This window comes from Coturnix japonica, chromosome 2, assembly GCF_054131305.1.
Source record: "Coturnix japonica strain WE chromosome 2, WE-NBRP24, whole genome shotgun sequence".
Lineage (NCBI taxonomy): Eukaryota > Metazoa > Chordata > Aves > Galliformes > Phasianidae > Coturnix > Coturnix japonica.
The window spans coordinates 113,499,665-113,525,256 of record NC_140664.1 but is presented as its reverse complement, the minus strand read 5'-3'; the positions used below and the strand labels follow the sequence as shown (position 1 = coordinate 113,525,256).

General features: G+C 38.5%; 1 protein-coding gene across 7 annotated transcripts in view; it reads right to left on the bottom strand.

Moving 5' to 3' along the window:
• The window catches only part of CRPPA (CDP-L-ribitol pyrophosphorylase A), a 104,417-nt gene extending 81,727 nt beyond the window's left edge, over positions 1-22,690 (bottom strand). For 4 of the 7 annotated variants that reach the window (XR_014943026.1, XM_015853852.3, XM_015853853.3 and 1 more), the window contains exons 1-2: positions 22,514-22,690; positions 15,271-15,550 (exon numbers count right to left, since the gene is read on the bottom strand). Coding sequence is in view for 6 of the 7 variants with exons in the window: in XM_015853852.3 (XP_015709338.2) it covers positions 15,271-15,550; positions 22,514-22,674 (441 nt within the window). In the remaining variant the exon portion in view is untranslated. Of the gene's footprint in view, positions 1-15,270; positions 15,551-20,232; positions 20,319-22,349 lie in introns of those variants that run through there. The other 3 variants (XM_015853856.2, XM_015853857.2, XM_085538535.1) reach the window with 3 other exon arrangements.
• Between the last annotated feature and the right edge of the window lie 2,902 nt (positions 22,691-25,592).

Here is a 25,592-nt window from a genome sequence, read left to right as displayed (position 1 = left end):
ATCTTCAGAGGCTTGGTGAGCTTTGTCATAAATGGAACTAGGAATCTTACAACAAAAAAATAAAAACAATGTTATCCATATACTTTTTTGCAAATCATGACCGCACACTGGTCAGTTCCATCATTTTTCACAGCATTTCTGATTGCAAATAAGCATACAATGGCAAATGGATAACCTTAAGTTTTTTTCCTCTTTGGAGAGAAATAACTACCATTGGTCTTCCCTCCTTATTCCACACTACTGAACAATAAAACTGACTGCAGTCAGTGTGTTGAGCAGATTACTAGTTCTAAAGAACAGCTTCTGAGTTTGTTGTTTTGTATAATGAGGACAGAGATGTTAATCAACTTCCCATGCCCTAAGTGTGGAGATATGCAAGAGCTACGTGGGTATGGGGCAAGGAAAAGGAAGAAAACATTCAAAAGATTCATGTGACAGAAATACCTCAAAATCTCCAAAGTACTTTTTCTTTCTAATAAAAGAGAGATCTATATTAACACTGCATGGAGGAAATGACACTATCTTACATCATCCAAAGGCAAAAAGATAAAATCCAAAACAGCAAAAAAACACAAAATCATTGAGAAACTGTAAAGGATTTTAAGCAGCCACCCAGACAGGATCAATTTTATTTGTCATAGAAGAGACAACTTGACAAAACTAATACTATTGTAGTTTGAGTAACAAAGCAATGATTTAAACGAAAAGTAAAACCTGGCACATGTACTTCATGTAAAATCTGTGTGCAAGTAGGAATAGAAGGACTAGACTATCTGTAACCTGTCCCCTCTCTATTGTTGTATAATTCCAGAATGTGGATTATTACTTCCTCATCTCAGCTGCTGGGCAGTTGGATGAAGTTATTTTGCTCTGCCATCATGTTTTAATTGGTCACACAGGAAAAAAAAGTTATAAAATTAGAAGGTCATGGGAAAAGAGACAGAGCAGCATGCCAGCCACAGCTTTTCTCTAATTAGTTGCGTCTTTTTTTTCCCCCTTTTCCTGAAACAGTTACCATACCAGAAAACCAGTTAGAAAAAGGATTTCTTAGGCCAATCCAATATTTTATTACAGTTTTTAACAATCATGTCATGTTGCATTTTAAGCATAAAACAGGCCAACAGAATACAATATGACTTGCGTAACTAAATCTCACAAGTGAAACATGCACTCTGAGGAACAAAAAAACCAAACTGTAATTCTAAATAAAATTGAAATGCTCAAAACGATATTCTTAAAAGAACTCTGAAATGTATTGTTTTCTTGACATCTGGTTTATTGCACAATAACAATTCATCAATGCCTCTATCTCTGTGACAACAATGAACCACATCTCCTGCTTTGCTTAGGCCTAGCTCTTCCAGAAGATTCAGGAAGATCTCATTTCTAATAAATCCAAACATGCCATTTTTTAAAGCCCTCAATTAACTTTCAAATACTTGAGATGCTTTACAGAACTTAAATTTTAACAAATGGAATTTCCTAATAATTGCAGTTTTGCTTTGTGTTACTCCATGACTGAATCTGATGCGTCAGGATAAGGGTTTCTCAGCTGCCTTCCACTTGTTTTCTGACACAGGTCCTCTCAAACTATCCCTGAACTGACTGAGAACATGAAGTTTAATATGAAGAATAACATTTATGACTAACTTTGTTTTCAGTACTGGCTCACCTACTTGCAGGTCCTTCTTCTTCCTTATCACACAGGCACATAGTCCCTCAACCAGACACTGTGACCCTACACCACTGAGTTTATCATTTCAGTGACACACAGACTGTAATTGTCCCAAAGGCCATTTTCAGAATAGGAGAAACATGAACAAAGCAAGGGCTTACGTATGCACCACACCATTTTCATATGGGACATGAGAGTTGAGTCTGTAGCACAGCAACTGCATCATCTGCAATACTTCTGGCAACATTCACCAGCTGGAATATGCTGACACAGCTGCCAAACCCATGTTGGCTTACACAGAACTCACCACACATTTCTGGTTCCAAAACTGGCTCTTAGGTATCTTCACTCATGGTGTAAACATAATATTTGGCACTACAAACAGAGGATTTTTTATTTTTTTTTTTTCCATATACAGGCCAAAGAACAAAAATTAAATATATGAGGTATTTTTTTCTGGTCAAATCAAGGGTCCTCCCTACTCAGCACAAAGCCTTTTCTGAATTGTACTCCTAGCAGTCCTTCAGTGAATGGAGCAGGGAATTCAGGTACTTGGAATAGGCCCATAGATAACATTTTTCAGTTCAGAAATCTGAACATTAGAGTATAACATAGCTAAGTATTTTTGTACTCTAAGGACCTTTTGCCCTTTATAACTGTGGGATTCAAGTGAAGCACAGTCATTCAGAAGCCTATGTCCATTCAGTTACAACACCGATTATTTTATCCTGATGACCTTCCATGTGGATTTTTCAATTATAAATCCATAACAGCAGAACACTTTCTATGCTAGCAAAAAGAGTAATTACACCAAATGTGAATTCTGTTTGTTCTCATTTGAGAGGCTTTGACTTGCTATTTATGTCAGGAACATACGGGCACTTGGTAAAGCTCTCAGGTAAGGGGCTCAGACATGAATTTGAAGAACAATTAAAAAACCCCAAACATAACCCAAAACATCTGGTCTTATTTGAAATTATAAATACTTCTTAAAATGTCATGATAGTTTTACATATCTTTTTTAAACTTAGAATTAGTCAACCACAAAATCCTCTGAATCTGAAGGAAGTGCCTGAGTCTTAACACTAACATAACCCTATGCAGAGATCCCATCTTCCAGTTTTTAATCATTTTGAGCCAGACTTCAAGAGGATCATCCATAAAATGCATAATACACAGTTCCTAAATATGAAGTGGAGAGCTAATGGACAACTAAACAATTTCTTTAAGCATCCATTTTACAGCCTTCAAGCCACTCCACTTCAAAGACAAGTCAAGTACTAGATCTGCCATAAACAGGAAATGCATATACTTCTTCCTTCCTCTGTGTATTTTGTTTATTTGTCAAAGTACCAAAATATCTGAGTAAGCCGCTAAAGTATCCTTTTGAGCATAAGAGACATTGAAACAAATATTGAGATGCTAAAACAAATACTGCTAATGGTTAATTTTCTTTCAGACAAAATACTGGGAGAAAAAAAAAAAATCCACATCCATTTAAACTCAATTATTTCTTTAAAACTACCTTAAAATGCCACAACATACAATTCTATCAACTTCAGTGGAATTGATAGAGCAATGTCTCTTAGAAGGAAGCTCTTTCTTGCACCTGCTGAAAAAATGAACCCGTTTTCAGATAATTTTAGAAACAAGAGGTGTCTCAACTTATTTTAAATCCATTTTGTATCCAGCTCTTTGCTCAACTACATACAGAATAAAATACAGTCAAGATGTAAAGAATTCATGGTGACTGAAAAAAAAGATATAGAATGAAGGGCACCACATCAGTCAGTAGCACAGTACTTTAAGGACTTCCAGTAGATTCAAGGCATAGTAGTCCATCTTTCCACTTTACAGCAGCACTGTATCATTCTCATTTTTATCACACCTTTATTCTGAACAAAGATAATTTAGATGGATGCAACCATTGACTATTTACCCACAGTGAGATTAGGGATCAGACAATTAAAGGACAGTAAAATCCAAGCAGTACTCATGATACCTTACAAAATAAACTATGAATTTTCAGGCCATGGAAGCCTACACACATAACTGCAACTTGGCTAACACAGCACAACTTCTTCTTGAATAATCATAACAACTGACAATTCTCAAGCCAGTTAAAAAAATCAGAACCCACTAAAATTTCAAAAAGGTCTGCCTGGGATGGTGCAGGTGAAGCTTATTTGACAAGCAAGAAATCGTCCAAGTTACAAATATTCCTGATATACTGCATTCAACCAATAGCAACACTCCACATCCAGAATACGACTTGCAGAGGACAAGTTATCAGAGTCAGAAGCTCCAAAACAGCACACAAAGCAACACACTTTGTACCACTGTTCTATTCCTTTTCAGTAACAAGAGATGAAATAGAACAAGACAAAACAATTGCAAAACTCATTAAGTTAATTATGTGAACTAGGAAGTGGGGGGGAAAACAAAGGCACAAAATCCTTACCAAAAAGAAAACAACAAAAAAAAAACAACACAGTAGCAATTAAAGTCAGACCACAGGTACTGCAGGCTGACATACTCAAAAGAATGCTATGCCTCTGCACACCCCTGCCACCAACCGACCCCAAATTTTAATGCAGACTCATAGAGTTCACTTACATGGCCAATTCACAACTCTAAACTTTAAGTGAGAAGGAATCACAGCCTTAGGCCTCCAGAAGTTGGTCCAAAATGACTCTCCCAATCCTTCAGTATGATTCCCTTCTAATTACACTACCACAACTTCTCCATTCATAGTTTCCGTCTACATTGAAGTTCATTTTTATTTATGCTTTCCACCCCCCCCCCCCCCAAGCTGTCTAGTACTATAAAGGAAATGTACATCCTAGATATCACTAGATTTCATGTTTTAAAACTGCTTACAAATAGACCTGATATCAAATACCTACAAAGCTTACAAACACCATCTTTAAAAGAGTATCCTATCCTGATGTTTTTACATGGTTTCTCAATGTCTGTATTTCTTAATTCTAATTCTTTAATCAAAGTTGTTGTCATGGCAAACAAAATGGCACCAAAACAAGACTTAATTGCACTGCCTTACTAAAAATAAATGAGTCTTGTATATATACACGGGACTGAGAAATATGTTTTCATCATTTCAAGGTAGCTGATATCTTTGAAACTTTATGCTGGAGATTGCAGGGTTAGTCACACGTATTAAGACAAACACATGCATTCTGGGACTTCATTAAAGTAAATTTGATAAACACACAATTCTATCTTACTCTTCAACAAAGACAAGGTTAGGATTAAAACGCTGTTCAGTTACACAGTAACAACAACAAATAACAATCTATACAAAGTTATACTAACTAGGCATCTAAATAGTTAGAAAATAGATCCTGGAGTGTTCCTTATTAAGTGAAAGATTATTTATGTGTTACCAAACATGATCATCTCCTTACAAATTCCAGTCTAAATTAGGTCTGGCTGTGAACCAGCAAAAGAAGCTCAGAACAACTATGATTAATTTCCTCTCACTTTCTTCCATCAAATCATTTCCACATGTTACTACAGAGTTAGTATTCTTATACACTAACCTAATTACTTGCCATGAAGGGCATTCACAGCCATCTACAGTATGAAAAATAATCAGAAACAGGTAGAAACATGCTCTTCTATTCAGACATCCACACTCAAGCTAACTGTACCTATCATAAAGAACAGGCTTCAGCCATCCTCAGTAATTGCCTCTTAAATCAGCAGAATTGCATTTACTAAAAAAAATTACCATTTCAAATTTATCAAACAAAACCTTCAAAGAGAAATAAAACAAAAACTCGATTAAAAGATTAAGACAATTGCCATATTTAAATGGACCTTTTTTTCACATTCTTTATATTGTAGAACTGAAGTGGGGAATATCTAATAAAGCCAAGTCATAGAACTATCTAAAGTTTTTTCCAATGTCCATTCAAAGTAGTTCACAGAAATAAAACACTACATCATTTTTTTCTTTTCCTTTTCTACAGTTTATATCCAGCTGTTGTCTAGGGCTACACTTCATCTTCTCTATTACCAAAAGTTGTAATCTATAGGAAATCTTTTGAGTCAGCAGAGATGGAAGACAGAATATTTCTTCATATCCACTCCACTTATCCTACCTGGCAAAAACAATTTCTATTTGGATGTCAAAGACAGGACAAAGTAATGACATAAATGATAAGCTACGAGTCCTATATGGAAGAACAGCTGCAAACTATGGTTTAGCTACACCTATACAGCTTTTGAAGACTTGTTCAAGTTTTGTAAAACATGTTCAAGCCCAAACCAGCCAAACTTCTTAACAAGTCTGCACCCCGTATCCAGAGTTCTGAGCCTCATTCTGCACCCAGAACCCACCTACTTGCTGCATAGCAAGACAAGGCAGCAGTTTGGCTGCACAAATTCAATAAAATACAAACAACAACAAATGAAAACCCACTCCTGTTAACATCACATTCAAAAGATCCCCATAAAGCAGTACCTCAGCTGCACACTCTTCCCTTAAGTACTAGATGTGGCACGAAGACAAGACTGTAGTATATCCAAGGTAACTGAGTAAAGAAAAGGAGGCCACAAAAAACACAGAAGTACTCTCATTATCATTAAGAAACACAAATTCAAGTTCAGGGTCTATCACACTTACATATACACTCACACTCAGACTTTACAATGTAGCATGAACATAATTTGCGTGGCACTTCTGCAGCTGGGACAGGAATTCTACCAACTAGTGCAATTCATAATTTAGGTTGCCCACCCATTAGAGGCCAAAGCTTGCTGGGTTATTAAAGAGCAAGAGTAAAACTTAATTGCTTTATTTAGAATTTTATTGAAAAAAAAACAAAAAAACAATATTGAAGTTACCACGAGCACACCACCTCTTTGACTCCCCTTAAGGAGAGGTAGGCTGAAGTTCCTTCAACACCAAACAGACCAATTCCAGTTGCCTCAATACTCAAAAGTACTGGCAGATTCTAATTGCCTCAGGACAGCACTGGTTGAAATGTTAAACAAGCCTGGTGTAACACAGATACTGAATTTTATCATCAACCAGACAAAAAGAAAGCTAATTTGAACATGTGTGTTAAACACTACGAAAAAGGCTTGTATGCTAAACTTCACTTAATTTCCTTAAAGTCTGTTTACCCAGCTGGCTAGGAATAACAGCAGAACTCACTAAATTTGGACACGTTAATCTTAAACCAACACCAGGAAGGAAGGAGTTATAACTGTGTTTATTCCTAGCTGCAAAAGACGGGATGTTTAATCAGAAATTTAATATATACTTTGAACCAATGTTAATGAGCTGACACTATATTGTACATTGAACTGACTTCAAAGAGACAGAATTCCTTAAACAAATGTAATGTATATTTATGACACTCCTTAAGAAAAAGAAAACATTTCTCCTAATGAGGTCACCTTTATCAGTACATATTATCTGAGCAACTGGGGATAGTACATGTATAGCAGGACATGTCCAAGCCACAATTAGCTATAAAAAATGAAGATCACTGAGAGCTGAAACTATTCCACAGAAAGAAAGATACCACATGTTAATTTCCATTCTTTCATATTTATTTACCTTTACAAATGTCAGTAAATACTGGTTTTATCAACAACATGCTAAATTCCAAACATTACTCTGAGTGAAAAGCAAGATTTCTGAAGGAAAATAAATGAGATTCCTTTCAAAAAGACAGAACAAGGAGAATATTCTACTGAAATTATACAGCACCTTGGAAACAGGATAACCACAGATATAGTCCAGGAAACTATTACAGCACATGAAAAAAAAAAAAACTTCATTTAACATGCAGGGCAGATTTTGCCCTTGCATCAACCATCCAGATATTGAGCTTGGCCAAAAATGCAGCTGGAGATGCTTCCGGATAAAATCTCAGTATTTGGTGAAAAACAGAAAAATCTGGAGAGGTGTGCATGCCTAATCCTTATCAGGAGGAGTACAGCTGAGAATCTCTTTCAGTTTGTGGCACATATAAGTGGCCAGAATGATCTCTTTGAAAGTGTTTACTTTTATGATATGAAGACGACAATTACAGACCATTTAAGTAAAACAGGCCCCAAAACATTGACAAATTTATATGCTGATAAAACAGAAGCTCCGGTCAGAATCCTTCCTAGCAGACAATTCCCAGAACCATCACAAAATAAATACCTGACATTTCCTATCCATTAATCTAGCTTATGCACAATGAAAGATAAAAGCAGAAGTGATTTAGAACCCCTCAAACAGTAGCATCATTATTTAATTACCTTCTTTAAGGTTGACATCACATAACCATTTGGCTAGTCTCACACTAAATTTGGTATTTCCTTTTACTAATCAGGATGCTTGGACTAGATGACCTTAGTGGTCTTTTCCAACCTTAATGATTCTATGATATGGCAACCACAGATTTAAATAATTCTTGTATCTGAACGGCAACCCTAGTATAAGATTTCACTATACAAACCTCTAGATGTCAGATTATTCCACCTATAAGGCTTAAGTCTCCTCAAGGAATAACATAAAACAACCAATTCAACTGATCACAAATGATAGGCAAGAATACAGAGCAATGATTATTTCTCCTCTTCCATCTGCTCTTATATGTATCTCTCACAGTCTCACTATACAGAGATTAAGCATGCCCCTCCTAAAAAGTAGTGTATATTCCACCTTCTACTCTGTTCAGTTTTACAGAAACTCGTGTTATTTGAAATTACTGTAGTCTTCCAGAAGCTAAAATCTGTGGGATTAAATCACCTCTTCAAAAAGATTAAATGTTAGTTGTATTAGGCACAGTTATTCTGGCTCTGTTAGCACAATGCAGAAGTGTAACAAAGAAAGGGAGGCTGCAATTTATGTTCCTGACTATGATTCATGTACTTCAGTTGGTTGAGTTGGGTTCTTCCTAATGAATGCAATGACTCATCTAAGCCATTGAAATTGCAACTGTGAAATGACAGTTGTTTCTCTCCTTACTAGTGCTTTCCCACTGCCAAACACTACAGTCTGCTAGGACAAAGACTTGAAGTAATTTTCTAACAATACTTTAGTCTCCATTCAACAGAGAAAACAAATAAAGGCTTTACTGAGAAGGCTCTAACTTTCTATGGGGCCAATAACGCCAAAAGCAATGGAAACATTAGTATGTTTCTGATAGTGATCTGTTACTACAGACTTGTAAATAGAAGAATGTATTGTAGAACTATTTCCCATACAACAGCAAGACCACACTAAGAATAGCTAGAGAAAAAAAGTAATAATCTAAACAGCTTAAGCATAAACACTGTATCATCATTTCAAGCCAAGGATGAAGACATTAACCTTATGAGGCTGCTGTGATTTCATAAAGACTACCTGTAAGCTTGTAGCTACACATCACTATATCACTTTAGTGTATGAGACTGGAATTCAAGCATTCTGCCTTTTAACAAAGTTAAATTTAGATCACCTGCGTATCTGCTGAGGGCAAATTCACCTTCAAGGAGAAGTGAAAAGCCCTGCCCTTGAGAAAGAACAAACCCACAAACCAGGCCATGCTGGGGCCACACAGTTGGAAAACAGCTTTCCAGAAGTGGGTCAAGTTGGTCATCAAGTTGAATATAAATGACGAATGCACCCTGACAGAAAAGAAGACTAACAGTATCTTAGGACATATTAGGCCAGCAGGTCAAGAGGTGATCCTTCCCTTCTACTGAGGACTGATGAATCCACACCTGGAGTGCTGTTAGTTCTCTGCTCCCTAGTACAAGAGAGAAGTGGGCATACTGGAGAGGGACACAGAGACTGAAGTATCTTTCCTATATAGAAAAGCTGAGAAAGCTGGGACTACCTAAGGAAGGGAAGGCTCAAAGATGATTTCATCAATTGATAAAAATAAACGAATGGAGGATGTACAGAAGACAGAGACAGACTTTCTTCAGTGATGCCAGTGTCAAGACAAGAGGCAACAGGCACATACTGGAATGCAGGAGGTTCTCTCCAAACATTAGGAAGCACAACTGTACTGTATGGGTGCCTCAGAATTGGTACAGGTTGCCCAAAGATGCTGTGGAGTTCCTCCTCCTTAAAGACCTTCAGCAGCTTCAGCATTATGTATTCAACTAAAAGTACGCCAGTTTCCCTCAGAAACACTTTTGACTACTAGTACTCATCCTCTTAAACACAGAGAAAAATTTCATTCTCATTTTCCTTTAGTTTCTGAAGAACAGACAACTTTCCAAATCTTTTTTGAAAAAGATACATACACTCTGAAGGGTTTCCTTTATATTCTGCATTTGTATCTCAAATTCTTTTATTATTTTTGAACAGTAAATGAGGATTAATGCACACAGATTCAGTAGCAAGTTCATACTTAAGAGTCTTATATCTGGAAATAGACAGCTATTCTATAATCAAATCTTAGTTCTTCAACTAGTAAGAACACACTTTTATTATCATATTGATTATATCCATACACATGTCCATCTTTCCTTGAATAGAGAGACTTGGACATATGAAAGAAAGCTGTTACATATTTGATTTAGCCTAAAAGAACCATCCATAGACAAGACAGGACATAAGTCCTTTATTGAACTACATATACATAGACAGCTAATTCATGATTCTCAAATATGAAAAGAGTCACAATGCCCTGCACTAAGGGGTTTCCAAAGGTCCCTGACTTGAGGGAAATAAAGACAACTGACTCTGTCAAACCTAATAGCTTTGCAATTGCCAGCAGACTATGCCTTGATATTTTTTGTACATTCAGAAGAGTTCAAGGTCTACTGAGCATATTTTGGTCTTCATAATAGCCAAGCTCTTCAAAAGTTGTTTTCTTCTAACATTTTTATATAATACATCTAATATTCATTAAAACACATTTTCACACTGGCATAAGTCAGAGGTTCCTAAACTACAGAACTCACTCCACCAGTGGAATATAAACCACATCAAAATGTTAATATAATGTCATCAGTTCTTGACTCTCCTTTCATACAAGTGCCTGACAGGACAGAAAGAGATTCTAGAGTACAAAGAAAACAGAAAAATACAGATAGACAATGACTTCAGATGCCCTAGCATGTAAATATGATTCAAATGCAGTACGCCAAATATGGGTGCAGCCTTTAGAGGTATATAAAACTAGTCTTTGATTACAACAAGGACAAATAATGTTTAAAATATTTCATATGGGATGAAAACTGAGTAGGTAACAAGAAAACAAAAAGATGATTGCTTCAATAAGAACAATGAAAGAACAGAGTAGAACTACTCCAACAGGGCGCTTCTGATGTAACTCAGAGGCAAGAAAACACTGAGCACAGAAGTGGCATTCTCTAGACAGATAATTTCCATTACCTGATTCTGTATGTGAATGAGAGCCCATGAGACTGAGGAGCACTGTACATTTGTATTGACAATTATGCTTTGTTCAAATCCTTGCTATACCTATGAATAATGACATTTCACAGTTTCCACAATCCACCTTTTCAGAATGTTATTTTGATTCAGTCCTTTCACTCCAATAAGTGAACTATACTTCTATACTTTAAAAAATAGTTTGTTAAATACAGTCTTTGACTAAGTCATATATTAAAAAAACTCTCAATAGCATGACTGACAGGTTCCTGTTTGTCTCTGCCTTCCTGGCTTTTTTTTTCTCGTAAGCACTTTTTTTAAGTTATGTTGTTTAAAATGCAATGCTGGCAAAGAGATATTGCTAGAGGCTTTGGACTGATGCCTTTGGAAGCTTCCACTTTTCTCAACTTTTACTAGCAATAAAGAATTTTTTTCTAGAAGCATTTAATTTTAATGACAAAATTACCCAAAAACGTAAATGGAATTTAATTGGTTACAAAGTAATATTTTCAAATAATGGAGGAGTTGTTTGGGCTATTTAAGGTATAATTTATTAGTTCTGGAGAGGTTGCACTTTTGAATTCCTACAGGCAAATAACGAACTGATTAGTAAGAGTAATAAAGCAATTTATTTGTCTGACAATTGGCAACTAGAAGTGCAATAATTTACTTGATCAATTGCCATTTTCAAGAACATAAAAGCTTCTCATAATTATGTTATCTATATGGTATGCAGATGAACAACAATACAGCATTATCTCTATTACATTACTGACTAAATACGATGCTTCTGCCAGGTTTTGTACCTTCCTACGTAAAGCAAAAGGAAGTAATTACTTTTTTGTACTGAAAGACTGAGGAATTTATCCTCTTCTAGACATGCAAAGAATTTGATTATAAAAATAACTAAAGATGCTAGCTTCCCTTCATCAAAATCTTTTTGATATTCAGAACCATGCGTGGAAGTTCGGAGAAAGAATCTTAGCCTTCCAGTCATGTAATTCTTCAAAATTCCATACTTGTCAAAAAAGATAACCACCCCACCTTTCTGATGGGAAGCTTTGCCTTTTCACAGAATCACCAAGGTTGGGAAAGACCTACAAGATCATCCAGTCCAACCATCCACCCATCACCAACAGTTCTCACTAAACCATGTCCCTCAACACAACATCCAAACATTCCTTGAACAACTCCAGGATCAGTTACTCCACCACCTCCCCAGGCAGCCCATTCCACTGCCTGACCACTCCTTCAGAGAAGCAGTATTTCCTAATGTCCAGCCTGAACCTCCCCTGACACAGCTTGAAGCCATTCCCTCTAGTCCTGTCACCAGTTAGTTACACAAGAGAAGAGGCCAACCCCCAGCTCACAACAACCTCCCTTCAGGTAGGTTTTTGTTTTTGTAATATTTTTTTTAAATTAATTTATTTTTTACATAAGATGAAGGTCTCCTCATGCTCCCTGATTCAATTTCTCTATTGGCTAACATCAGCAGCTAACAGATTATGGAGTCCAGTTTTCTGAATGCCCAGCTTCGCTGAATTCAGTGGCTGTAAGCCAGCACAGCCAATAAATACTACACACATTTCTAACACTGTACAATGGAAAAGAAAGATTAAGAAAAATGCATAAGAACACTTTTATAAGATAAGTGATGCCTCAGCAATTTAGGTGAAGAAATATTTTTGCCCAGTGATGTTGTGGATGCCCCGTCCTTGGAGGTGTTCAAGACCAGGTTGGACGGGGTCCAGGTTGGGCAACCTGATCTAGTAAAGGCGTATGTTTGGTGGCCCTGCTAGGCAGGGGGGTTGGAACTACATGATCCTTGAGGTCCCTTCCAACCCGGGTAATTCTGTGATTCTGTGATTCTGTGATTTATTAGTCAGAAGTTCAGATGTACTAAAATATACTGCCTTGAGGATGTCAATTGAGATTGCCTTGATTCCCTATTGTTTTACTAAAAATGTCTTATATCCAATTAAAATCAGGAAAAAATATTACATTAAAATTACAAGTTCAAGAACAATCAAGTAAATATATTTCTATAGTTCCCGCTAAAAACTTTAAAATAAACACACAATGCTTAATGGGATATCATATACCATACATGCATATAGACACCTAAATACACATACACACTGAGAAAACAGTTATTCTCATTTCATCTCATCATCGGTAAAACTAACCTCATTCTTCTACAACTCAAGAATCTCATTTAAAACGGATTTACAACAGGGATCCATGTATTATACAGCCTTTGGCAGATAATTCTGGAAAGCTATTCTGTGCTAAATGAGAAAGGTCAAAATCCTTGTTAAGATTCTACCCGAATTAAAATTTTAATGACTGGAAACTTACACTCCAAATCACTGAAAACTATAAATTAGAGTTTCTATTTTATTTACATTTCTAATAACTTAGAAAAATACAAACCAACTGCTAGCAAAATATATTTAGATTTCTAGCAATGTTCTGTTGATTTAATTAATATTTAATTAATTAATTTAATAATTATTTAATTTTCATAATAGTTTTTTAATAAGTGGTACATTCCCCTTTAACACTGTGAGCTTTGATGAAAAAAAAAAAAAAACAAATTACTGCCAATGTTGCAAATCATCTGTCTACTTATCTTTTACCTCATATTCTGAAAGAGACTAGCAGTGGTAATTTCCATATATTTCTAATACTCAAACACTTTTACCTCATTTATTTACTATGAATCATTTCAGTTCTAAGGGATATTTAATGGTTATCTTGTCCTACTCCTCTGCAATGTACATGGACACCTACAGCTAGATTAGGTTGCTCAGTGCCCTGTTGAGCCTGACCTTGAATGTCTCCATGGTCAGACTTCCACCACCTCTGGGCAATCTATTCCACTGCTTCACCATCCTTATTGTAAAAAACTTCTTCCTTAAATACAATCTAAATCTCCCATTTTAGTTTGAAACCATTTCCCTTTATCACAACACAACCACAACAGACCTTGTAAAAGTATCTACCCCCATCTTTCTCATGCCCCCTCCTCCACTCCCCCCTTTTAGATATTGAAAGGTCATGATAAGGTCTTCTTGAAGCCTTCTCTTCTCCAGTCTCAGCCTGTCTTTGTTCCATCCCTTGGATCATTTTTCTGGCCCTCCTCTGGATGCACTCCAACAGGTCCATGTCTCCTCTGTACCAAGGGCTCTACATTTGGACACAATACCCTAAATGAGCTCTCACCAGCGCAGAGTAGAGGGACAGAATCACCTCCTTCAACCTGCTGGCCATGCTCTTTTAATGCATCTCAGAATACGATCAGCTTTCTTTGCTGCAAGGACACATTGCCAGCTTGTGTTCAGTTTACCATCCACCAGTACCGCTAAGTCCTTCTCAGCAGGGCTGTGCTGTACCCTTTTGTTCTCCAGATAGTACTGATAGTAGGTGTTAGTACAACCCAGGTGTAAGACCTAGGTTTTACTGAACTTCATGAGGTTCTCTGCTCAAGCCTTTTGTAACAAAAAGGAAAGTGCAGCAATGACAGCAGAGCAGCAAGGTCCTAAGCTGCAGCAAATGAGGGGGCACAGAAATAAATGAAAGAAGCTGCTTACCTTCAGAAGGCCTTAGGCATGCAGGGTTCTGCAGCAAGACAACCTTGCCCCCACTGCCACCTCTTAAGTGAGGTCTGGAAAGAAGTGGATCCTCACTCCATCCCTTCCAGTCACTCAAGTGCACTGCATGCACCTGACCTCCCTTGGGTTGGCCCTGCTTTCCTAGCAGGTGCTCAATCACAGTTCAGGCTGTGTCTCAGCATTCTGCTACACCTTTCTAGGTCTCTCTGGATGGCATCCTGTACTTCAGGCACATCATCTTCACCACACAGCTTGGCGTTACACACAAACTTCCTGAGCAAGCACTTAGTTCCACTATCAGTGTCATTCTCACCAGCTAGTTAATTCACTAGATCCTCTTGCATAACAACTTCTATAAATTGCTGATTAATTCAGTATCCTACTGATAGTCTCTATGACAATAATTATTTTTCCATGACAAGTAATCTTTGAGGCATTAAAAAACATCACACACACACACACCCCACCCCTCATCTTATTTCTCTGCATAACAAGGCTTCCAAGTCTAAAATCAACATAATACACTAATGCAATTCCAAGAGAAATACTTATTTTACTATCAAGAGTTTATGCTGTATATTACATACAAGTCTCTCAGAGTTGCTTTGCTGTATAGTACATACCCCGTACTCTTTAGCAGCCATCACCACTTTTCGAAGAATATCTTCTTCAACAAATGGTCTCACAGCATCATGGATAATCACTACTTCTGGTTTTTGGAGCAGACAGTTGGAAAATTCATTCTCTGAAAATAATTTCAGTCCATTGAAAATTGATCGGTGACGAGTTATTCCACCTTCTGCTACTGTAACTCTTTGGTGGCCATATTTTTTGATGATAGACTTCATTGTTTCAATATTTTCAGGAGAGACCACCACAATAATGTCAGATATCCAGCTGACCCTAGAAGAAACAGAATAAAAGCAGAGGGAATTAATGACTAAAGACATCTCCATAAGATAAATTTGTATTGAAAGAAATTGAAGCTGGTTAAATAATCTCTCGATATTCTCAAGAGCATATGTATTCATGTATTAGCATACTACACGTAAAGAGAGAGCAAAGCTACATGAGAGGATCTCTACTGATACACAAATGTCAGTCAAAGTAAGTGGAATTCTGGGGAGAGACTTACTTTCAACAAGCAATTTGCAGAAATAAAAACTGAAGACAACTCTTTGAAAAGACTTCAAAAAAGTTTTTATTCAAGCCTCACTCCTAGCTTCCATTTTTACTTCTAAATCAATCACCCGCAGTCTGTTATATTAGTTCCCTATAAAATGCAGTCTCGATTAATTGGTACATCCTGGGATTTGGAATATTCTGAGTTCTAATGTTGAGTACACTGTGCACCAATTGAATAAGAGGAAGGAAGCAAGAGGTTCATGAAAAGCTCTGAAACAAAGTTCACTACAAAGACAGGAATGTCCAACAATTCGCAATCTATCTAGATTGCAGATAGTCAAAATCATAACATACTGATAGTTTGAAAATATGTATATGTGCAAAGGTTTCTACTCTATAAAGCTACCAAAATGCAAAAACAGCTACCACAGTATAAAAGCATGTTTTTAAATCAAGCTTCTAATGACAGCATCAGCCTAGCTTTAATACAGGTGTGGGGAGTAAAGAATCCACAATGTTAAAAGCAATCATAACTGCAGTTAGGCTGAAATCACACTTGTGTAAGTGTAGCTAAGAATACAAAGTAAAGTTGTATGCATCGCATTGCACATCAATATAACGCAAATATTGCCATTCAAATGCAGCTACTTGACTCTTTTATATACTAAATGCTATGTAGAAGGCATTAAAAATATATATATATTTCAAATTATTTCTGTTTCTCCACAGAGAACAGTGGAAGTTTTTTGTTATTCTGTTTGTTTTTTATCATGACTGACAAGAAATTCATCAGGTAAACAATGATTTCAACAATTTACTATTTACCACACTTATGGGGAGCCTACACACTCAGCTCTGAAGAGAAACAGTTATGGTACATTCTTACAAGCAAAACTAGCAAAGTTATTGAGATTATCTTGCAGATATAAGATGCACTGAAGTACTTGAATACTTGCAGTATTTAACAATAGTCAAAAATGTATTATTCATTAGTGATAAGAATGCCGCGTTGCAACACCAGAGGCCCGGGTTTGAATCCCCCCTGTGGCGCAAGTGGTAGAAGTGCCGCTCTGCTACACAGGAGTCTCGAATCCCGGGGGTTGGACTCGATGATCTCTAAGGTCCCTTCCAACCCGCACGAGACTGTGATACTGTGAATACAAATGCTCAATCTGTTGTTTTCTGCAATAAAGCCTAAGAAGGCAATACCTAGGAACTACCCTTACTCCAAAAGCAAAGTCACCTGTGATACAAACCACTTCACTGGGATTAGTGAAACAACACAGTATCTTCAACCTTTGGTACATTTTGTGGGGTTTTTTTGTGACTAATAGAATTCCATGAAAAATTATTTTAATGGATTTTAAAATAACTACTAAAAATAAAATAAATCGCAGTGTTGTTAGACTTCTTTAAAAGAAAAGTATTTGTTCTTACATTCATTTTATTTCAACAAAGGCAGAAAATACAGCCAAACCAACATATCCTCAGCATTTCTTAAGTACTGAAGTTGTATAAATGTAAAACACAATGTCAGATGGTTTCAAGTTTCATTTCGACTTGTCACTCACCACAGGTTCATCAAAGGTTTGCAACTCTCTGAAATGAATACTGGCACAGTCCTACACTGAGCCACAGAATGTAACGCTTCTGCATGACTTCAACTCCAAACTAAGGCAGACTAATCCCAGTTCGTCTTTTGAATATTGAGAATCAGGCATTTAAATACAGCAAACTCAAGAAGATGTATTTCACATTAACCAAAAATAAGAGCTCTGGGCTCCTCTTTTTAGAACAGCCATAGAACAGCAGTGTAGAGAAGGCATTCTGCACATTCACCAGTGGCTGCAGAAGAACACCAACATTTCCATTCTGGACCCAAATAAAACAGACTGTAATGCAACTGAGTAGTACACAGCATCTTCTGAGAGCTACAAAGTACTGGCTAGCCTGTGATAGATGGATCTGCGCACAGAGGAGCTGGAACGGCTCAAGGCCTTCACTGGTACAGTACACTAGGAAGTGACAGGATGCGGTCAGAGCTCCACCCTGTGTCTGCATAAACACATTTATAAACTCAAGCCTGTCCTCAAATTCATCCTGGACTAATATCCTATCATTAGAGCTAGGATTTCGTAATGCAACATATTCCTCTAGAAGTATACAGGAATACTCAGAATTGATTAGACAAAACTTGTGCTTTGAAGCCTAAAGTGTCCCATCAAAACTGACTTACAAAACTGATGAAACAGACTAATACAGTAAGACAAGCTAGAAATTCCACATGAATGATTACTGCGTATCACAAAGATGTTTACACTCGTCAAGATATGCTTATGGAAATGCTGTAAAGTGATCTAATGAAGTAGAAAGACTACAGTCCAGAGCCAATCTGACAGCAAAAAGATCTTTCTTCCCATTAATTTCACACCATTCTCTCCAGAAAGACTGTACTACAATAACAAACTCAAAACCCACTGAAAAGGTTAAAAATAGTAAATGTCTTTTCTGTCTTGTAACTGTAATATTAAAGTATGAAAGAAAAACTGCAGCCTGATAAAACAAGCTTTAAAGACAATCAGAACAAGGCATGGAAGAGATCAGAATTAGGTATCCATTAACCAACAACAAATACAGGACTGTAATGCTTCCATACAGCACAAGCTGTACTTTTTAAGTGGAAAACTGCACCTCATCAAATGAAACAAAAGCCACAACTTCAGTTGTAACCACTTTACAACTGTCTTGTCAGGACCTCAACATTACCACAATGAGACAAAAAGGAAGCAAAGAAGGACTTAGGTTTGTTTCCTGAGACTGTCCCTCTGGTCATCACCTACTGAAGTCTAAAAGATCAACCACACCAACTGCTAAGGGAGAAAATGTATTGCTTCAGTAAATTACAAATGACATGCATTCATACTGGCTGACCTGGAACTCAAAGGAGCTCTTTAACTCAGAAACAGTTTGAGCTATTACATGTTATTGCAACAGTCCACAGAAGAAATAACCACTAAGTTATTCTATAAACAGCAGCCTCAGGTACAAATGTGACGTTTAACCGTTTCTTAACTTAATCAGATACAAATCAATGCTGAGAGCCTTAAATCCTCAACATTATTGCAACTCTAGACTGTAGCAACTCACTTCAAACTGAAATTCCTGAGATGGGCAGCTATGTCAGAGAAACAAGGCCAGAGCCAGGCAGCCACTGCTCAGGTGGTTCTAGGAGTTAGAATACAATCTTTCACTACAATTAAAACTCTTCATACACAGAGGACAATTACTATGTTACTGCTGCTGATTCTACTATTTAAGCATCAACAAGAAAAAGAGTTTTCAGGAACAGAACACACATGAAGAATGCAAGCAACATTTTTTGGGGGGCGGGGGGGTTTCTTTGCTCTCTCCCTTTTTTCCCCAGATCTCCATAAGTTTTATTATAACCTTAGTCATAAAGGAAAAATAAATGTATTTTTACAGCCCAGAATGGAAGCAGGAAGAACTTTAAAGCATGAGAAATTTCACGGATATAAGAAAATTTTGAGCATCTTGTATGAAGTTGATAACCACTTTTTTCCTGGAGGACTAAATTGGTGCTCCTTATTGCCCAGGAAAATAAAGACATGCTCATAGAGCTTGAATAACTGGATTATTTGCTATCATTTTTTATTTTTTTTATTTTTTTTTTTTTATCATAAGCAGTTTCAAGAGTAACTTGAACAGAGTTCTATTGAGCTAGATATATGTAACAAAAAAATGCAGTTGTGTGACCTGGAGAGACAGGGAGTGCACACCACGCAAGCAGAAAAAAAATACTTGGCAAACAAAGTATAGAAGACACTTCCGAAGAGGTGATTATTTTGAAGCTTCCCTCGGGTGATGTTTTTTTGACATCAAGCCACCTGTTTTATGAGACTACACTGCAACAAACAAAGCTGTCTGAAACCCTTATGGAAAAAAAATGTGTTCTGCCAGTAAATATGTTAACTCTGCTTTGCTCTTTCATAATTCTCACTGTACTTCCAGTCACTGGTGAATTATGAGCATGGTAAGAATAACAGCAGCTTACTTCTCCCACAGTTTTATATCAACCTTTACCCCACCCTTTCTATTTCTTCTCTGTAGCTTTAGTAAAATTCCTCAATAGTGCACACACAGAGCTGAGATCCCTCCCTGCTATAGGAATGGAACTGGGAATGTTCTACTCCAAAAAAAATCCACAAGAGAATTAATACAAAGGAAGAATCTATACAGAAGCAAAAAGGAGGACTATAGTCCTGTTGGACTTGATGCAAAAGCCTTGCATAGTTCAACAAAAGCAGAAAGAAATTCAACATGGGGAAAAAAAAAAAACAGACATTTCCCTAATAGACTTAATCTTTTTATCCCCAGGGTAGGACCTTACCTTCCTACCAATGCCACTGTATTGGTTAATAAAAACAATCCTTCCTACTTACATAGGTTTTTTGGTTTTTTTTCTCATCTCCTCTTCCTAAGGGCATTATCTTTGATTATTATTGGCAAGCCAACCTTTTACATTCCACGATCCTATACAACAGGAAGCAACACTTAGTTATTCATTCATGTCTACTCTTGTCTTGTCTGACAGTTTTTCTACATCAATATTTAAGATGCTTTCTCCTTTTGGCTGTCTAAAATTCTTTTTTCTCATCATTTTAAAAAGGGGCATAAAATTCACCTGCAAACTCTTGGTTTGCTCATGCATTTCTGTCTGTACATTGTAGTATTTTTTCAAATCAAAAAAGCTTAAAAATAGCTACAGGATGAGATAACCAGAAGTTCAATTAAAAGTTATTGTGTGTTCATGAGAAAATGATTTATTCAGTGACAGCAGGTAAACAACAGCAGGAGATTAGCATCAAGCTAAACACAGAAAATCTGCCTCTTCCAGGTTATGTGACAAACTGCATTTCCTCAGTGTTATGTTTTTGTGCTCACATTCACAGAATAAGGAAAAGGTACCTCCTTTGCAGTTTCAGTCAGAAACAACTGAGCAGAAAATGAGTCTTTCCAAGCTTTAGATTGTATCTGTTCCCAGTTCCCCATACACACGCATACCAGGCAAAGTAATTCAGTGCAGAGATGGAAGAAAGCTCTGCCTGAGACAAGACTGGCAACAGTTACTACACTCCTAAAGCCAGGAGAAAGCAGCAGGTTACTACTCATAATCAAGTTTGGATCTCGTTCTTCTTTGGACCGTACAACTTGAATGCACTCTAATTTTTTGCAGCTTTAGGACATAAATATAACGCTGGTGCTCAAAGAATTGCTATTTTCCCAGAGCTTACTGGCAGCAAAAACTAAAAGGTTTTTTTGTTTTGTTTTTGTTGCTATTTTTTTTTTAATGAATGTTTTATCTTCCTATGAATATTGTTTCCTTCCCAAACCACCACACTCTGTTCTCTTTTCCAGGTCTCCAGTATACAATGTATTCTTCTTCTCTGTAGATTTCCATGACATCTTGGCAGAAGCTATAGCTGTGACAAGCTTTGGACTGGAAGTTTTGCTTTCTGATGTGTTTAGCTTTGTGACTGAGTGCTATTGAAAATTAAAGAAAACAAGCAATATTTCTTTCATAAAGTAATAAGTGACCCAAGGGAAGCCTCCCTGTGTGGGAATGGGAAAAAAAAGTCCCGGTTTTGATGTTCCACAAGTTTCCATAAGTTCATAACTTTGGAAGAAGTTGGCAATTCCATTTCATTTCACCACCTTCCCCTCCTCCCTATTTCTTCTCTCTAAAAACGGAAGGTTTGTTTTTCTATGTTACCGCAAAACATCCAGAATACATCTGACACTCCACTACCTGCAGTGATTCAAATGACTCAAGATACATGATGTTAAAATTAACTGTCAGCCCCATGCCTGGAACTCAGTCTTACTAAAGAAGAAAAGTCTGACTGCTAAGATATCCTATTGCTTAAAATCTTTGCTCCAGTGTAAACAGAGGAAAGTCACACATGTGGTGTCATCCTGTGGGTACCAGCTTCTAACCTGGTAACTGCAACTTAAAGCCAAAGATGCAGTTAAGTTCCTGCTGGTCAGGGCACAGCATCTCGGAATGTAATGGTGAAGTGTGGTGATACAGGCAGTGGTTGTATGTGGAAAACTGATCTTTTTTTTTTTTTTCAAAGCCTTCAGATTGTACTGATCCCACCCTCCAATAGATGAAGCAGGTGACACCTTTTGTTGAGGCTCTGGAAAGCACTGAGACTATCTCCAAGTGCAATGGCAGGTTCATCACCCATCAAGCCGGCCAATACAGCTGCAGATCTCAAGCTTCAAGTCTGAGTGCCTTAAACAGAAGTTTAAGAATGCTCTTCTTCAGAAGTTGAAGAATGCTGTGCAGCTCCAAGCTGACAATGCAGGGCACCATAGAGCATACTGCACTTCTGTTCAGGGGCCTGGGGAAGCACACAGTTTTCCTCAGGCGAGCCTGCCCATTGTCAGCTCAGAACAGCCATATGCACGCCAGCCTTTGCTGAGCCGGGGTGCGTTCAGACACCCTATAATTTACTGCACGTTTTAGCAGGATAAGGAGGGAAGCAGATACTACCGAAACGCAAAAGCAAAGCCTCCGAAGGGCAGATCCCAGGGAGACCGGTCTGCAGAAGGCCGAGAAGAGCCAGCAGTCAGGCCTCAAGGGAAGCGGCCGGGGGAAGGAAGGAGGAGAAGGCCCGCAGGGCGCAGGAAAGGACGGCCCTGCGCCTGCCTCATTACCTCTCCATGGCCCGCACCGTGTAGCTGACGAGCGGCCTCCCCTGCACGGCGCAGAACTGCTTGGGGGTGGCACCGCCCAGGCGCTCACCGCTCCCTCCCGCCGGCAGCACGGCTGCCACCGCCTTCACCGCGGGCCCCATGTCGCAGCCGCCGGGCTCCATCGCCGCTCGTGGCCCCTCCGCCCGCCCCCCAGCAGCGCGATCTCGGCCGGCACGGCGCAACCGCCCGCCTCGTTTATTTGTTCGCGACGCCCGCAATCCAAAGAATCTAGTGCGCCCGCCCGCCTCCAGCGCCGACCAGGCCGTACTCCTCGCCCACCCCGCACTAAGCCAGGCTCTGTGTGCCCAGGCAGCCCCACAGCGCGCACTGTGAGCTCGGTGCGGGGAAAGGAGAAAAGTCGCCCGTTCGTACCGGGCTCGCTAAAAAGGTGGAAACAACACAGGGCAGACATAGCGAACGCTGCCCCTTTAAATGCGCAGTGGGCGGTGCGGGGAGGACTCGGCCCTGTACATCCACAACGGCGCTTCCAGCAGGGGATGAGTGCAGGGCACCACGCTCTTAACCTCTGAGTTATAGGGAAAGAAAAAGTCAGTCTTACATCCAGAGTGTGCCAAAATAGCCAGAGGTTTTAGAGTTTGTAGAGTTTTAGAGTTTTGATCTAATCTTCATGTTTTTGAGATGTTTCCTTGCTTAGAGCTTTTCGTGTTTCTCTGAGTTGTGTCAAGAGGGACCTAAGTGGAACATAGGTGGAGACTTCTGTGAGGAAAGTCAGGCTGAACAGTCTGAAAATAACGAATAAAATAAAATAAATAAAAAGCAGAATGAAAAGCAGCTTGTTAGGTGCCAGGTGGGCTGCTTTGCCAGGGTCGGATGTGAGCTGGGATAAAATGATGGTATGAGATTCACAGAATCACAGAATGACCTGACTTGGAAGGGACCTCAAGGATCATGAAGCTCCAACCCCCCTGCATGGCAGGGCCACCAAACTTCCATGTTTACTAGATCAGGTTGCCCAGGGCCCCATCCAACCTGGCCTTGAACACCTCCAGGGATCCACAAGCTCCCTGGGCAGCCTGTTCCAGGACCTCACCACTCTCCTAGTAAAGAACTTCCCCCTAACATCCAAACTAAATCTTCCCTCTTTCAAATTAAATCCATTTCCCCTTGTCCTACTATTATCGGCCCTTTCAAAGAGTTTACTCCCCTCCTGATTATAGGCTCCCTTCAGGCACTGAAAGGCTGCAATGTGGTCACCCTGCAGCCTTCTTTTCTCCAGGCTGAACAAGCTCAGCTCCCTCAGCCTGTCTTCATAAGGGAGGTGCTCCAGCCCCCTGACCATCTTTGTGGCCCTCGTCTGGACCCTATTCAACAGCTCTATGTCTTTCTTGTCCTGAGGGCTCCGTACCAGGACACAGTATTCCAGATGGGGCCTCACAAGAGCAGAGTAGAGAGGGATAATCACCTCCCTATCCCTAATGGCCATCCCTCTCCTGATGGAGCCCAGGATACTATTTGCTTTCCGAGCTACAAGAGCATACTGCTGGTTCATGTTAAGTTTCTCATCCATCAGGAATTGCAGAGGCATTGTAAGCAGTAGTCATCCAATGGAAATAGAGTGATGCCTGTCAGCAAGAGCAGAATTCACTGTCATTATTGGTACCTACAGTAGTAGGAGGGTCATGAGAAATTGTACAATGCAATGGAAAGATAATGCGCTTTGCATGCAGAGGTGTTTTGACAGTTAAGACAATGAACAGAAATCACGTCAACTAGCACCATGCAATGGAGCATGGGAGGGACTGGTGACAAACAAAGGAAATGGACATATAAAAGAAGGGGAGGAACGTGTGTGCTGAGTAACTTTGGAATATGGACCCCTTGCATCACTGAAAACATTATCTGAAAGCCGAACTGACAGCTTCTGCTCTCATCTTCAGGGCTGTTACTCATGGGGGATTTTTCTTAGAAAATCCTTAGCTGAGGAGCAATAATCATCTGCTGCTTTTCATTTTTGGTTGGTCTTATATTTTCTCATCTTTGAAAGCATCTTTACCTACAGCTAATTTCAAAGCGCTTATATCTGTTTGTATGTTTTCTCTTTTCAGAACTTTGGAACTTGTTTTGACTCTTTTCCTCCATGCAGATTGCCATGCATTCAGCATCACTTCTTTGTTACCAGGTAGCCAAAATGAACTTTTCTCCTTCAGGTAGGCTTGTCCAGTACTGACGCTCATCACATAGATCACATTATTATGAGTTCTTTTCTTGCAGCCATTCTATGCAAACACACTTATGGCAAGTCTTTAAGTCTTTATGCAACATTCCCACTTTTCTTTTTCTTTTTCTTTTTCTTTTTTTTTTTTTTTTTTTCCAGACATTCTGAATTCCTGCCCCATGTCTTCATACATCAGTTCATGAGGAGCACAGTCATCACTCTAAACAAGTATATATCTGGCAGATTTTTTTTCTTGTTTGTATTGCTGTCATCAGCAAAGTAAGCTCTTTTTTTGTTCCCATGACTCCTCCAACTGTATGTTACTTCTCAGGAGTAAGCAAGTAGGAGTTTCCCTAACACAGAATCCCTTCGGAATTATTTTCCCCATTTTGACATTCTGATTTTGCATGGAAAAGTTGGTTCTGTTCTTGTTCTGAAGCCCATTTTCCTTATTATGTTAGGTGGATGAGGCTTGATCTGTCCTGAAGAAATTACTTACCTCTTGTGTAGGGCAGGAGTTTGTATGTTCATTTTCTAACGTGTATTTTTTTACTTCTCTAGGTAGTTTGTTAAGTATGAAACTTCTCCCCTTCTGTCTTTTGAAACTTCACACAATGTACCTATTCTAGTAGTGAAAAAAAAAACCAACTCCTTTTCTCAGCCTTGTCTCAGGAACAGTTGTGACAGAGGGCATGTCCCTTAGATGTGATGTCATAAGTGTAGGAGACAGAAATGCTAAATAAGTTAGTGCCTTGGATGTTGGCTTTGACATTCTGGTCTGAGAGGTAGCTCAGATGTTTTTGTAATCAGGAATCAGTACTCTTGTTCTGGATTGACAGTGCAACCTAGAACAGTTTCTTCAGT